The sequence below is a fragment of the Parasteatoda tepidariorum genome, chromosome 8 (assembly GCF_043381705.1).
Source record: "Parasteatoda tepidariorum isolate YZ-2023 chromosome 8, CAS_Ptep_4.0, whole genome shotgun sequence".
Taxonomy (NCBI): domain Eukaryota; kingdom Metazoa; phylum Arthropoda; class Arachnida; order Araneae; family Theridiidae; genus Parasteatoda; species Parasteatoda tepidariorum.
In genome coordinates, this window is record NC_092211.1 from 5638587 (window position 1) to 5655717 (window position 17131).

Below are 17131 nucleotides of genomic sequence, written 5' to 3' on the forward strand. Positions count from 1 at the left end.
CGTTGCATCCAAAAAATCTAACTGCTTGTCAAGAATGCATTTTTTTTTTCGGATTTGTAATCAACTCTCGTTTTTTTAGGTTTTAAAAATAGGGAAATTGGGTTCGATTGAAACCTTCGACATAGAACTGCGATGGCTCAAGGGATAGAGTGCTTGTCTTCCATTCAGGCGAATCGGGCTCGAATCCCAGTCGATACGAATTCCGCATCCGGCTTGCACCAACCACAGTGCTGATATCCTCAGTGGTAGACATATCATGGGTTAAAGTCCCCTTGCCGTCAGACTAACTCGTTCTCGTGGTCTTCCTCTCCATGTAACGCAAATGCGGGTTAGCTTCATCAAAAAAGTCCTCCACAAAGGCAAATTTGTCCCAATACTCGATCCAGTAGTTCCCTTGTCTTCTGAATTGGGTTCAAAATGACAAGACTACGGAGTTGAACATTAGTAGTCGTAAACCCATAAAATTGGGTCGGCTGTTCAACGACGGTTATAAAATAAAATAAAATCCTTCGACATACAAAAAATGCAAAATTGTAATTTGCATTAAAAAGTAATAATTGCAAAATGATTAATAAGATCTGACACCGAGTTAAATAACTTTATTTTAAAATGTACAATCCTCTAGAACTCAAACAAACAAAATCAAAGACGTAATAATAACAGTACAGGTAATTTTAACCTTTTAAATTCGGGAAAAAAAAGTATTTATAGGAAAACGATAACTATATAACCAATATCAATTTTATACTGATGACAACCAAACTAATATGAAAAATTATTATGGTAAAACTGGATCCTCCCATGTGATTTTCCATGTGATAAAATTGCTCCGACAACAATGGAAAACTGAGACACCATCATTAGAAATTTATATATAGTGAGATAAAAGACTCGAGAAGGATAAGAACCCTTTTCAATTGGAACATTTTTAAAATACGAAATTATCGATAGATTGCTGATTGTTAACACATAAAACTACTTCTCATTTATAACTTCTAAGGATGTCACACATTTTGTATTCATAAATTGATTTTTTTTTCCTACTATAATTAACTATTTCAACTCAAATCCAAGAAATACTTCATTTTGTTTCAAATGGCAAAATTATTCTCAGGTGAAATGATAATAATTTTGTTTTTATAAGCAACATGATTTTTCTTCTTCACTTTTCTGAAAAATACCTATTTTTAAAGGGAAAAAAACAAAGCTGAAAGTAACCAGGGAGAGCATAGCATAGAATTCAGGGGGGTAAACCTCCCGGCTTATATCCATTGGCTAAATGGGCCTTAGTTTGGATTGGATGGCATGCGTTGCTATGGCAACCGCTGCTGTTTTTCTTTTTATTGTTCACTAGCAGGCATTTTTAATGTATTTACATCATAATAATTTAAAGTACTTTTATATTATTTTTATTATTAACGTATAATGACTGTCTTGACGGTGATTTCAATATAAATATGAATGCTGAAGAAGTTCAAGTATTGTTGAGAACAAACAAAGCTGAGTGTTAAGTAACAAGGAAGCACATAGCCGAGCGAGCAAGGCTTTTTTTTCTTTTCAATAAACAGTTTCACATTTGTTTTAATCTTCCTATTAATACTTATTTCCATCTTTTTATTTTTTTGACACACATCATCTAACAGATGAAGCTGTAATATCTACAGAGTGTTAAGAACCAACTAACATGATAACTTTTCTTTTCCTGCACCAGCGGTTCGATAAAAGGTAATAAAACTCTTTCATACGCCACCGTTTATTCGTTTTGAGACGAAGAAAAAAATATTACTAGTAGTGCAACAACTACAAGTAGTTTCTGTTTCCCTTTCTAACTGCCTGCAACACATTCCCTTTCATTTGGCGACAAAACAGTTGGCGATAAAATGTCACCAAAACAAATAAAATCATACAAAGAAAAAGAACAGTGTGAATACCAATCCATGACTTGTGATCAGAGAAGTGGACTACGAGTGACCAAATAGCTTAAAAACATGTTACGGAACAATAGTTTGCAAAATGGAACGAGTACATAAAGCGTTTTGTGTTATCTTTGAAGGTATTTACTGCAATTCGAACGCAAACACCAGTTGCCATTTAGACGCACTTTTTCCTTTCAGATTAGTTTTATATACAGTCCCTGTCCAAACTATTCGACGCACTCTCAGAGTCTATCTAAAATCTTAATTATCAGGTGATACCATAGAGCTTTAGTGTTTTTACGCGACAAAAACCGGTTTGCACTAGTTTACGTTCGTGCATCAATTGGTTAACACTGTAATGCAATACGCTAAAAATAAATACAAATAGGAAGTATATAAAAAATCTCCTGAATAAAAACCCCATTACATGTGTGTTTAAATATAAAAGTATTGCCTATAAACTCGTGCAAAACATGTCATTATTAATTGCGTCATCATATATCATTATTATTATCATACATATCATTATTGTGCGTCTAATAATTTGGACTCTTTATTATAATATGATAATGTAATACCTGATATAATAAATATTCTATATTTATATAATATATCGTCTAATTTATACAATTATCGAATTTATATAATACATCCTCTAATTTAACCCATTGATACACGAACATATACAAGTGCAAATCTGTTTCAGTCACTCAAAAACAATATAGCTGTATAGTATCACCTGATAATTAAGATTTTACATAGAATCTTATAGGGTGTATAATAATTTTGCTATGGACTATATATATCTTTATATATATATTTCGTCTGTTCGTGTGTATGTCACTGAACTCCTCCTAAACGGCTGGACTGATTTAAATGAAATTTTCTGTGTACCTTCAGAAGGATCCGAGAATGGTTTAGATTCACAATAGAACATTCTGCCACAAACCGTTCCAGCGGTATCAGCGAAAATCGAAATGGAATTTTCTGATTGGTTAAAAGTTAGCCATTGTTTTAAATTTTGCTAGGTATCTCGATCCTNTTGTGGAACTTTAAACGAAAATAAACGCTGTCAACATCTTCAAACTCAAAAGTAGGTGGCTGCAAAAAAGGAATCATTTTTCTAATTCTAGTAGTTTCTACTAAACTATATCACACAGCTAAAAAAAAACTTCAAATTTTTCATAAAATAACTAAAAAACATGTGTCCGTGGTAAAAATATAATTATGTAAGGTTGCACTTTAGACATTTTTCTAAAAACGTGTTAAGTTTCATACTGTCATTCTGCAATATGAAAAGGAGAAGTTCCCGTAGCAAAACTTTTCCAATACAAAAGTGACGTTGATGACAGTGAAAAGTGACGTCAAAAAACCGTTTAAGAACTTTTGCATTGAAAATGCGCTTATCATCTTATCGTTTTTGCAGCACATTTGACTTCATGACTTTTTCTAACAACTATATTCAGTTAATATTCTATTATTATTTTTAACATATTTTGTTCGTTTAGAATAATACTTGTCGTGTACCTATTTCTAACACAACCGGGAGGATTCATTTGACCGGGAGGACAATTTATTGCTTTATAAGGTTAACGGATCAGAAATTACGATGTTATGCGTGCTCAACGCATTGCATTCGATAAGTTGCACATATCTGCAAAAACTTGCGTAGTGAGTTCTATCAGAATAACTGCAAATTCAAATTTCAAGAAAGGACCTGAAATTTTAGATTGGCATTTTTGTGTCAGAAAAAGTGTCAAAAACTTAATGTTTTGGCATGTAGTTTATACTTTATTTGGATAGCTTTACTTCATTTCTAACTAATTGTCAGTTTTTACACAGAAAAATGTCAAAACAATAAAGACAGCGCAAGTTCTTAGATGAAATAATATTAATTATAAGAATAATTATAAGAATTAGAATTCTCATATATTCTTTTAATTATAAGAATAACTATGAGAATTATAGATAGAAATAATAATAATTAAAAGAAATATGTTTGCGGAAAAAAGTGCGTTGAGCGAATTCTTATTCTTTGTGTTTGTAATACATAAAAATGGGCAATATACAATTTTGTTTCATTATAATAAAGTTTTTCTTAGTTTATTTCCTTCCTAACACCCACATTTCATATATTCAGTCAAGAAACATAAAAGTCCGATCATTTGGCCGTCTATGGTAGAAATAGGTATAGATAAAGTATGTTTAGTGTTAAATTAATAAATACTTTTCAATAATGATTTTGTAAAAATTAGTCTAGCGATCTTCCTTATTACAATATAAATCATAAGAACCCTCAATTTCTACAAACTTGGGAAGAAAAAAAAACGATTACATGAAATCAATCCCATAAATATTTCAGCCAATTATAACATCTTTTTGTAAACGAATAATCCTTGAAAATATCTTTTAGCCGCGAATAAGAGATGAGATTTTACTCTTTTTATGATAACTTCAGCGTTATAGGCGGAAATTCTTTTTTTCTTCTCTCCCTTACAGTTGTGCAGAAATAGAATAAGAAAAGACGAACCGTTTCCGAAACATAGAAGCGGAAAAACGGAAATTTACAACAAACTTCCTGGAGAGCTTGTTGCGGTGGGAGGTTACAAGGGAGTCAGTGGCTCCCTCTGCTTGAATAAGTGGGGGTGGTGAGCTCCAGAAATAGTTTTCATTCGTTTCCACCATTCCACGCATCAAAGACCTCTTCGATACTCAAAGGAATATTCCGGATATTCTGTGCTCCCTCTCTGAATCTATGGGAGATTTATCCCATGGAATAATATACATCTAAAAAGAAAATTCCATTTTATTATCTGTGACGTTCATATTCGCCGATATATTACTTTTTTTAAAAAAGAAATGTCGAGGGAAAAAATAAACCAACTTTTTTTTCGGATGCTATAAAAGTTTTCGTATGAGTAAATGGATTGAAAAAAAAATTTACTCACTTCATTCTGAGGATTTTATTAATTTTTAAACCGGTTATTTTTTTATTTCCATTTAAAACATATATATTATGTATTTTTAATTTAAAGTGGATGATTAAAATAAAATGAATGCTTATGAATTATATTCAAAAAATGTATTCAAACAATTATTAAACTAAACAAAATGAATTAGAATTATATATTAAATGAAGCTTTGAAATATTAAACGGTATTTCTCGCTTGGTAGATATTATTCCCATAATGTTTTATAAGACAAATTGGATACAAAACTTTCCATGTCGTCCTCATTTTCTCCAAGGTTATACTTCTGCTGTGACATTTAATTAGTGTTTGATATAGAGAAACATTCATATGGAAAACATGGAATTTATATCCGATACATATCAGTTCGTGAATGGAAGTGAAGAGATCGAAGATATATCGGAGGGTTTGTTAACTGAGAACCCAATTATCGGCGTGCCAACAGCAATAATTCTTTCTTTACTTTGTTTGTTAACAATATTTGGCAACGCCGTGGTCCTTCATGCCATTCGTACAGAAAGAAGGCTTCAAACGGTAAGATTCAGATTTTAAAAATCAGAATAATCTAGAAATTTATTGTTATATCACATTATCACTATTTTCGTTCCACAAAATGCCTATATGCAGTCCCTGGCATAATTATTAGACGCACTTTAAGATTCTTCGTAAAATCTTAATTATCAGGCGATACTCTATACAGCTTTATTATTTTTACGAGATTGTTTGCACTTGTTTACGTTAGTGTATGAATTTGTTTGCAAGTTAAATATAAATACAAATAGGAAGTATATAAAAAAATTTCCTGAATACGAACCCATTACATGCATGTTTAAATATAAAAGTATTGCCTATAAGTCCGCGCAAAACATGTCATTATTAAAAAAACTACCGGCATCTAATAATTTTGTCTCATTATTATAATATAATACTTGATATAATAAATATTCTATATTTGTGCAATATATCGTCTCATGTATCCAATCGTCGAATTTATATTATCTATCGTCTCATTTAACCCATTGATACACTAACGTAAACAAGTGCAAACAGTCACGTAAAAACAATAAAGCTGTATAGAGTATCACCTGATAATTAAGATTTTACGTAAAATCTTAGAGTGCGTCTAATTTGGACAGGGACTATACGTATGGTGTATACAGTTTCCTATTTTCAAACTTTTGAGCATTCTATAATATTTTAAAAATAACTTAATTTTATACTTATTTAATTCTCCTCATAAAACTTTTTTACGGTTCACAATAATGCAGAAGCTAATGTAAATGGTACGCTAGATATTTCACAAAAACATTTATGTCTTTCAAACAAATACCCATTTATTTAAAGCATTTGCCAATGACATTTTAAAAATAATGCCTCCACAATTCTTATGCGTATTTAGATCTCCGTATTCTTCTGATCAGAAGAATACATTTTAAGAGAAATCTAAGAAATGTTGAATGTAAGTACAGAAATGTAAATGAATGGTATGGCTGTTGTATTTCTTGAACAATTATTTCGTTTCACAAAATACTTATTTCATGTACGGTATCTAGAATTTCTCAATGTCACTTTAAGAAAAATGCGAATATAGTTTTTTTTTTTTTTTGAAAACCTATTCGAATAATCCTAGAAACTATAATGATACAGAAAGAACCCGAGAATTTTCCATAAACTTACGTTAATTTCATAATTAAATATGCCGTATAATCATCAACTTCATTTGTTACTCAAATACCTATGCTATTGGTGCTTAAATGTTTTTAATGAAAAATTAATTTATGAAGAAATCATGTTCATTTTTAGTTTTTTTTTCTTACAATTCATTCTAAAGGAACAGAAAAAAAAAATTGGAATAAAGTTTAGTTATTAAATTTCTCTTGAGCTTTTTTTCTGTAAATATTTTTTGAACTTGGAGCAAGTTTCACATGAGGTATTTTAACAACATATATATATATATATATATAATATATAGTATTTTTACTAAGTAATAATTATTTAAAATATCATTTATATTGTTCAAACAATTTTGATGAGTTCACAGCAACCATAATTTAATATTTTCGCTTACCAAAGGGGCGGATATATTAAATACAATTTTTGATTGTATCTCATCATGCATGAAGCATTTTTATAATACGTTCGACTGATATTATGCTAATTGGTGCAATTTTGAAATAAATAATGAATACCACACCGGATTTTCTACAGTTTCAGACAACAGTTTTCTAGTGGTAAAGATAGTGTATTAATATTTTAATGAACCAGTTTCAAAGTGATTTTTGACATCACTCAGAATTTGAACAGTAGATTAATGGTCAAATTGCTAATGCATGTATGTAACGAAACTATATACTGAAAAGTAAAGTTAATCAAATTCCTTTAGGAAACTTTAAAAAAATCATAATAATAATTTTAATGCTAATGCTTTTTAACTTAATTAACTTTGGTACTGTGTATCAAATAAAATTAAAAACAAAATTGTACTAAAAAGCAAAATTAGCTAAAGTTTGTGGGGGGGGGGAAGTATTTATTCTTTTAGGGGAGCCGTTAAATTCACTATACTTAATATTGAAACACATTATTACTTTTAATTCATTTTTATAATACGTTCAACTGATATTATGCTAATTGGTGTAAATTTGAAATAAATAATGAATTCTACACCGGATATTCCATAGTTTCAGACAATAGTTCTAATAGTGGTAAAGATAGTGGATTAATATTTTAATGAATTAGAGTAAAAAGAGCTTTTTGACATCACTAAGAATTTGAACAGTACATTAATGGTCAAATTAGGAAAAGGTCATTTTCTTAAGACCTCGTCGATTTCATCGATTTCATTATACCTGTGGGGACAGTGGATATCGACCCCGTCAACCTTCATCTCTGAAAAAGTACCCCACCATACAATCGAGTTAGCATGTCGTATATTCTAGGGAATTGGAATTGTATTTTTGTAATGGTAGACACACAACAGTTCTCCCCACCAGAATTATATCTGCGATAGCTAATTCGATGAACGGATACCTCCAGTTGATTCAAGACTGTTTTATGAGAAGCCGGGAGAGCTGTATTACGATCACCGTACTTTTTGAGTACTGATCGTGAGAGCTGTATTAAGTTCACGGTCGTGGTCGCTCCTGTGTTGCCATTCGAGTGAATACATTGTACGTTGTGTGTGATCGAAACTGAGTAGCAACAGCGTGAGGAGGTGGATAATGTCGCAGTCACAAGTAGCAAGTCAACTTTTCCATGTGAACCATCCATCAAAGTAGGCTTGTTCAAATCGTAGTGGGCTTTTCTGCCAAGGTAAGCGAGTTCACATCACGTCCGGATCACCAATGTGGGGAGAGTAGACATCGACAATGTCTTCCTTTATCTATGAAAAGCTACCCCACCCCCACCATGGAATCGAGTTAACATGCCTTGTATACTAGTGAATTGGATTTAAATTTTTAGTGGTAGATATACTAAAAGTCCTTATCGATTACCGACCATTGATAAATGTACTTCGCACAAAACTTAAGTTTTGGAGATTATGTAATAGGTCTACTAAAAGTACTGATACAGGTACAGAGTATTATACTTTTATATTTGATAATTATTTAAACTGCATCGAAAATGGGCAGTTTTAATATAGATACTGTAGAAATAGGTGTTTTACTGCTCCTCGAAAGAGACAAATACAGGAGAAAATTATTCGATAATGGTAAATTTTAACTATCATGAGTCAGCAGTGTGCCAAGTGATACTGACTAAGTAAATTTTTATTCTGACGGAATTAGCTATAAAGAACACATTTTGTTGAATTAATAACGCAAAGCCACCGGAAAAGGTGGCAAAAAAATAAATCAATAAATAATTTGAATTTTTATGTCTTTTTTAATTGGGTAATTGCGCGCCAAGAGGAAGAAAACCAATACCCGCGCATTTGACCTATGACATCACGGCAGTACTAGCTAATCTTTATCAGTAATATGGGGTATTAAAGTTGGGCTGAGTTTCTCTGCATGACTTAAAATGTTAATTAACGTTTAGCGAATTAAATACAGAACCGTATAGCGCATCGAATTTGTTCTTTTACCTTTATTATTTGTTTATGTATTTTATTGTAACCGTGTTATGCTTTGAGTACCTGACAACATCGATCCAGAATAAGTTTTTTTATGTTTCACATGGTGTCTACGTCAATATATAGGGTTAAAATTGAAATATTTGTGAAATAATATAAGCTGTGTTACTTAAGAGAACTTTACAGGCTTGGCTTACTCGAAATAGAATGGAAATAACAGTAGCTAAAGTAACCAAATGCCACATTTCAACAACCCATCGAGATACTCACACTACATCACTTGAAGGTATCTAATTGTATCGGTATATAACTAGAATGATTTCGTAGCACTGATTTTCATTTTTTATTCACCCCTACAAAGAACGCATATTCAGCTTGCCCTATAATAAGATAAAGAGTTTTTTATTTCTGCGTGTATTTATTATTACACCAGAGCAACTTGTGCTGAGTCGTAAATTTTGAAGAGAAAAGGACAATTTTTGCCCTCGATCCTCAATATTTTTACAAAATTCCAATTACATCATTCAGGAGGGACATTGGAGAAATGGAATTTTTTATGGATGCTATTGTTTTGATACAAATTAGCTATTGTTTTAAATAAATCAATTGATGTGGGAAGAAGCCTTCGACTATGTCATCCTGCATCTACATACCCTTGCCAAATTATTAGACACGCTAAAGGATTCCTTGTAAAATCTTAATTATCATGTGATACTATTCAGCTTTATTGTTATGACGTGACTGTTTTACACTTGTTTATCTTCGTGTAGCGATTGGTTAAGATTTGTAACGGAATACGTTAAAAATAAATACAAATGGGAAGTATATAAAAAACCTCCTGAATAGAAACCCATTACATGTATGTTTAAATATAAAAGTATTGCCTATAAACCCGTGCAAATCACGTCATTATTAAAACTCTACAGTGCGTCTATTAATTTGGTCTCATTATTATAATATAATACCTGATGTAATAAATATTGTATAATGTATCCTCTAATGTATCCCATCGTCGAATTTATATTATCTATCATCTCATTTACCAATACGATACATACTAACCAATACGATACATACTAACGTACACATACTGCTGGCTTATAGCTTCGATTATTATAAAAGAAAATATTGCACGTTCCTTACTAATTAAATGGATACTTGCAATTTGAGAAGAATTGAAATGATTATGCCTCATCGTGTGATTAAAATCAGATTTAATTGACCTGTAAGTGGCTTCACATTTGCCTGCCGAATATGATTTGCTTCTGAATTGACAAATACCGCGATTTACCTACAATGACGTCACTTGCAAATATCCAAATAAGATGAACTTGAAACTTCAGATAAACTTAAACAGAAATCCAGGTTATCTGATAATTTGCCAAGATTTAATAGATACCAATAATATTAATATAAAGTACTATATTAATATATTTTGTACGTATAGTACCCTCACCGATGCTGTACAGTTTTAATATAGATACGTTGAATGAAGGGTTTTTATAGTCTCTTCGAAATTGATAAAAGAAGTAGAAATCTCTAGATTATGGACCCTCCTGGATTATGGACCATCTCGATACTGAATATAATTTTTATTTTGATGTGATAAACTAATAAAAACGTGTTTAATTTAAACTAATAATGGAAAGCCACCAGAGATTATTAAATAAAAATATTGTAATCATTTTACGTCGTTTATTTATTGTGTTGGAAAATATCTTTTAATTTTTGGCATCCGTTTGTAGTCTTGTTCAGTATTAATTTATTGATTATCTAGTCTTTGTTTTTACCCAGTATGAAGAACGGCTATTTAGGTAGTATAAAATAAAAATTTAAAAAATGAGAAGTTTTGAATGAAATAAGGGCGTCTCCCCCGAACTAAAGCATTTTTAAAGCCTGTAGAATTTTTTACAATAAACTAAATAATAGTAAAATTGACGACCTATCTTTAAATACGAAGCAATGAGCCGTGATGTCTCAAGGGATAGAGCGTTCGCCTTCCAATTATTTAAACCGGATTCGAATCCCAGCGATGACAGACCGATATGAATTCCGCACCACACACCGCGCTCACACCGACCACAGTGCTGACAAAAAATATCCACAGTGGTAGACGGATCAAGGGTTAGAGTCCCCTGGCCATCAGACTAACCGTAGGTGGTTTGCGTGGTCTTCCTCTTCCTGTAACGCAAATGCGGGTGAGTTCCATCAAAAAGCCCTCCACGAAGACAAATTTCTCCCAGTGCTTGATCCAAGAGTTTCCTTGTCTTCTGGATTGGGTTCAAAGTTACAAGGTTACTGCGTTGATCCAAAATTGGGTCGGCTGTTCAACGACGGTTATGAAAAAAATTAAAAAAATACTAAGCGATGACAATAGACGTTCAGAATGAGAAATATTTAAAAAAAAAGTTTTATTTTATGTTTATATCCGTCGTTGAACAGCGGGCCAAATTTTTGGGTTTACGACTACTAATGTTCAACTCCGTAGGCTTGTAATTCTGAACCAATCCAGAAGACAAGTAACCTCCTGGATCACTACCTCCAGAAGTATGATTTGTTATGCGAACCTGGAGGACTTCGCGACTCGACGGATTTAACGTGCGTCAGTCACTATTTACTACACGGGGAGTCTTCGGAGTCGTACTTAATAAAATTAGTACTTTTTTGTTTTTCTTGTACATTGTTTCTTGTTAAGATAAAGTAATTAGTAAGTTATTAAGTATAAGTAAAAGCTTTGTTTTGTGTTCGAAATCTAACGTTTATCCCATTAAAAACGTTCTGAGGAAAAAAGATTAGAAGGAAAAAAAAAAGAAACATTTCGTACATTTTCAACCCAATTACATTCCTTTTACGTATCTCTGTAACTAAATACTTTATATTTTTCTTAAGAAAATACTTTAATGCCATATTGTCCTGAAAAGTTTCTCATTAAAATAGCGTTTGTGAGATAATACGAAAACAGAATTAAGTGTTCATACCACTGCTTGAAAATGCTTAATAGTTTAATTTCTGATTCCAGTTTCAGTTCGTATAAAAAGAAAAACTCAGAAAGCCTACAGACGGCAATGAAGTTTTTTTTCTCGAAATAATAAGAAATTCCGAGGAGCGGATAAAAAGGTTAAGCATAAAAAATGGTGGAGCTTGTGTTGTCTGAAAAAGAAAGCGAAAAAAAAAAATAGAACAAAAAGAGAACATTTTTCGCAGTTGTATATCTTATGAGATCTGTCGCCGTGAGACTTTATTATAATAACTTAATTCTTTGAGTCGTCAAAATATATTTGAAAAATCACTTGCTTATTGCTATAGGGTTAATTTAAATCGATATAAAGTCTTCATTTCAATTTTTTAACTAGTATAGTTTTGTGCGTTCCATTTAGTAAAAAACTAACCATTCTCATTTTATTTATTTTTTGCAATTTTGAATTCTATAAAAATGCTAATTTTTACGTTGATTAAAAAGCTAAATGTGAAAGATTTTTGTCTGAATACTTTTTCAGAAATAAGGAAGAAGTCAAAGCCTCATTTTTTTCTTGTAAAGAAAGAAAAAAAAAGTATGACCATACCTACAGTACCTGATCAAATTATTAGACACTCTATTAGATTCTATGTGAAATCTTAATTATCAGGTGATACTCTATACAGCTTTATTTTTTTATGTGACTGTTTGCACTTGTTTACGTTAGTGTATCCATGGGTTAAATGAGACTATATATAATATAAATTTGACTATAGTATAAATTATACAATGTATTATATAAGCATAGAATATTTATTATATCAAGCATTATATTATTATATCATAATAATTAGATGAAATTATTAAACGCACTGAAGTTTTTTATTGATTACATGATATGCACGAGTTTATACGCAATACTTTTATATTTAATCATACATGTAACGTATTTTTATTCAGGAGATTTTTTTTTATATACTTATATACTTCCAATTTGTATTTATTTTTAACGTATTGTATTACAATGTTAACCAATTGATACAGTAGAGTAAACAAATGCAAAGCGTTATATATCAGATATTATAATATTTGATATAATAATTATTCTTTATTTATATAATATATCGTCGGATTTATCCAATCGTTGAATTTGTGTTATACATCGTCTCATTTAACGAGCTAATACACGAGCGTAAACAATTGAAAACTGGTTTCAGTTGCGTAAAAGCGATAAAGCTGTATAGTATCACTTGATAACTAAGATTTAACCCAGTATACTATAGTGCGTTTTATAATCTTTCCAAAGACTGAATGCTAATTGGGATACTCAATTAACTCTGAAAAAACATTATTTGTTGGCCGAATTCTACTGCAATTTCACTCACCAGAGCCGCTATGCCTCAGGGGATAGAGCGCTCGCCTTGCAATGAGGTGAACCGGGATCGAATCCCAGTGGATACGAATTCCGCATCCGGCTCGCACCGACCACAGTGCTGACATAAAATACCCTCAGTGGTAGACGGATCATGGGCTAGAGTACCCTTGCCGTCAGGCTAACCGTGGGAGGTTCTCGTGGTATTCCTCTCCATGTAACTCAAATGCGGTCTAGCTCCATCAAATAGTCCTCCACGAAGGTAAATTCTCCCAATACTCGATCCAGGAGTTCTCTTGTCTTCTGGATTGAATTCAAAAATACAAGGTTACGGCGTTGAACATTAGTAGTCGCAAGCCCACAAAACTGGGTCGGCTGTTCAACGACTGATGTAAAATACAATATTAAACAAAATCACCAGGGAAGCATAACTGCATCCACTACGGTTCTTGTACAGCTGCACAGCATTTTGTACGACTGGTTTAATTACCCGAATACTCACTAGTCCAATAGATTTGTTTGTCCGACATCACATTTGTCCAACAAAAACTCTATTAGATAAGTACATTTTTATTAAAAATACTAATGATATATTGTAACAAAGATAAATAAATCTTATAAACAACAGCTAGTGACATTAAAAATACATATGAAAAATGATCTGATTTATATCTACATAAATGGAAATGAGACTTTTCAAACATTGCAGTGAATGAAAACTTTATGTTTAGGATCGTAAAGTGCTTTGTTAGTTAAACGTTCTTTGTTTTTTACGGAAAACAGATGTAAAATCTTTTTAAAATTTTTTGAAAAAATCAATTTAAAAATTGAAATTTTTTCGTCTGTAGAAAAGTTTGTAATGCATATTAGAAAATTAAAATGTGTGAAATATGTAAAAGAGCCACTACTTTCAAACATTTCAGAAACTTCCCAAAAAATAAAAATAAAAATTCAAAAGATTGCCTTCAAAAGAAAAATTAAAATCTTCTAAAATCTAAAAAAAAAAAAAAAAAAAAAACCTTAAAATCCGAAAATAAAAATTCTCTAGAAAAAAAACAAAAGAGTAAAAAAAAAAGCTAAAATTTTTCAAAATCTTCACCATGGTTATCAATAAATTAAAAACGATTTTAAATGATTCTATAATTTAACGCAAGAAAGCAGGTCGTCTTATTTCAACAAATTATAAAATGTTATCAACTCGAGAAGGAATCCTTTAATTGACCATTCACGACCCAACGTCTTTAATCGACGTCACGGGATGCGACTTAAGGTGTTAAAAATTAAAAACAAGACTCCTTACATGTCTTCATAATCTGCGAAGTGATTATTTTTGATACATGTTCTGGCATCGGCATTAATTTTGCAATTAGTTTTATCTTCGGACGGGAGCTTCTTGATTGGTTTCCTGTCTCTACCTTCTTTGAATATGGCTCAGGGCGGTAATTTTTCAATTTTTATGATACCGTATATCTCCTCGAATAAACTCTGGGAATGACTTCAGTGTCCTCTTAATTAATTACTGAATCTTCTGAAGATGGGACTTCCTCTAATATGCCTCTCTATAAATACCGATGTTTCTAAGAAATCTCAAGATCTTAATACCTCTAGTTTTTTTCCCCCCTCTCCTTCAATTCATTTAACTATTACCTTCCGATACAGTTTAAAAACACTTTGGATTATGACTTTTTTATAAAAAAAAAGGTGAAAAGTATAGTTTTTTTAAAAATTTTTTATGGCCATGTGGCCCAGTGGTCAGCGTGCCTGACTGTGAAGCCAATGGTTGTGGGTTTGAATCCCGCTTAGGGCATGGATGTTTCTCTCTGTGTGTTGTTCTCTATTGTGTGACGTGTGAATGTGGTCCACCGTATAAACGGGTATCTATGGCAGTGTGGAGTGGGTAATGCTGCTCACCTTCTTGACTTAGGTTCACAGGTGCCCTCTGAGTAACGTTAAATGAGCAACACTTCTGGCGTCTTCCGGATTGAAGATCGAAAGTTAAGTGCTTGGTGTAGAAAAAAGAAAGTTCACGAGTACGTGATGCACGCTCAAAAGTTTCGCTCCTAGATAAGGGTCAATGACAAGAGAATAGTGTTCCAGTCAAGGACCGTAAACAATAAAATCATGTTTACGAAGATATCATGTCCGTAAAATATAATTCTGATTGTATTTTTTTTATTGTTAAATACATTGCTTCGACCATAAAGTTGACGTTATGTTAGCAAAAGGTATCTTCAGTTTGGACCTTGACTTTGAGACTCAAGTGAGTTGACGTTTAATCAATTCAAATGGTGGAACGAATCGAAGTAGTGAAGTGCTGCCTATTGTCGAAGACTCGCATTTTCAGTGTTCACGATCTCTAATGTGGAATCGTTAGAGAGGCTATACTTGGTTCGAACTTGGGACCTTCAGCTCCATAGCCAAATGATATAACTACCGTTAGAAATGTTAAATAAAATTGAAGACATGAAACTTTATTTCACGTAGCCTATATTTAAAAGAAATGGAGCTAGCATTATAAAGTAACCGTCACCTGTACTAGTTGAAACTGCTGGTCCACTTGTCACAATAAATTTGATACAATTGCTGGCACTATTACCCATGCGCATGCGTTGCTATGGCGACCGCTGATGTTTTTCCTTTTATTTTCACTAGCAAGCATTTTTAACGTATTTACATCAGAATAATTTAAAGTATTTCTTAAATTCTTTCTTATTATTAACGTATAATGACTGTCTTGACGGTGATTTCAATATAAATATGAATGGTGAAGAAGGAAAAGTATTGTTGTGAAACACGTACATAGACAAGGATATGAAATCAAACATCAAAGAGAGACAGTGATTTGCAACCCATGATTTGAAATGTTTAACGGAGTCAATCCAGAAAGAAAAAAGCATTTCACCCATGGATAACCAGTGATCGTAAAAAGACGATAACAACTTTTACACGTTTTTTAAATTTTTTTTAATAATTTTTTCTCGGTTCAGATTACTCTGTTATAGAATATTAATATATTTCTTTTAACAAACATATACAACAACGAAATTGTTTAAAATACTAATAAGCAAGTTTTTTTTGCAAAATGTTTTTAAATTATCACACTGATAAATAACTCTGTAATTACATAAAAAATGCTGTTAAAATGATTGCATTATTATAATTTTTTCTAAAAACAATCATTAAATTTCAAAATAGACATGTCTCTTATTATCATAATCATTATTATTAAAGAAGGAAAATGGTTGTATAAATTCCTAGTTAGCTCTACTCATTTTGATAAAGTTTATTACATTCATAGGTAGTGGATTTTTTTTCTCGAAAAGGAAACTGGCCCTTAAAATTATAGCTCAAACTCTTCTAACGTACTGGAAATTTTTAAGAGAGTTGAGACGTTGTCATTAAGGTGTCCATTAAATTACAAATCACTTAATTTAAATTGAAAAATGACGTTTTTTGTTTGATTAGGAGCCAAAATACAAAATAATCACTTTATACCTCTTTTAAATGAAGTACAATACCTGGCCAAATTATTAGACGCACTTTAAGATTCTATGTGAAATCTTAATTATCAGGTGATACTCTATACAGCTTTATTGTTTTTACTCGGCTGTTTGCACTTGTTTACGTTCGTGTATCAATGGGTTAACATTGTAATGAAATACGTTAAAAATAAATACAAATAGGAAGTATATAAAAAATCTCCTGAATAAAAACCCACTACCTGTATGTTTGAATATAAAAGTATTGCCTATAAATTCGGGCGAAGCATGCGATTATTAAAAAACTACAGTGCGTCTAATAATTTGATCTAATTATTATAATATACTAATATAATACCTGATATAA

General features: G+C 31.6%; 1 protein-coding gene across 7 annotated transcripts in view; it reads left to right on the top strand.

Annotated features, from left to right (window-relative positions):
* Nucleotides 1–17131, top strand: part of LOC107453173 (histamine H1 receptor-like) — a 420328-nt gene that overhangs the window by 285307 nt on the left and 117890 nt on the right. The window contains exon 1 of one of the 7 annotated variants that reach the window (XM_071184614.1): nucleotides 4582–5419. The exons of the other annotated variants lie outside the window; for them this stretch is intronic. Within the exon in view, the coding sequence (XP_071040715.1) occupies nucleotides 5216–5419 (204 nt within the window). The 5' untranslated portion in view covers nucleotides 4582–5215. Of the gene's footprint in view, nucleotides 1–4581; nucleotides 5420–17131 lie in introns of those variants that run through there. 7 annotated transcript variants of the gene reach the window in all.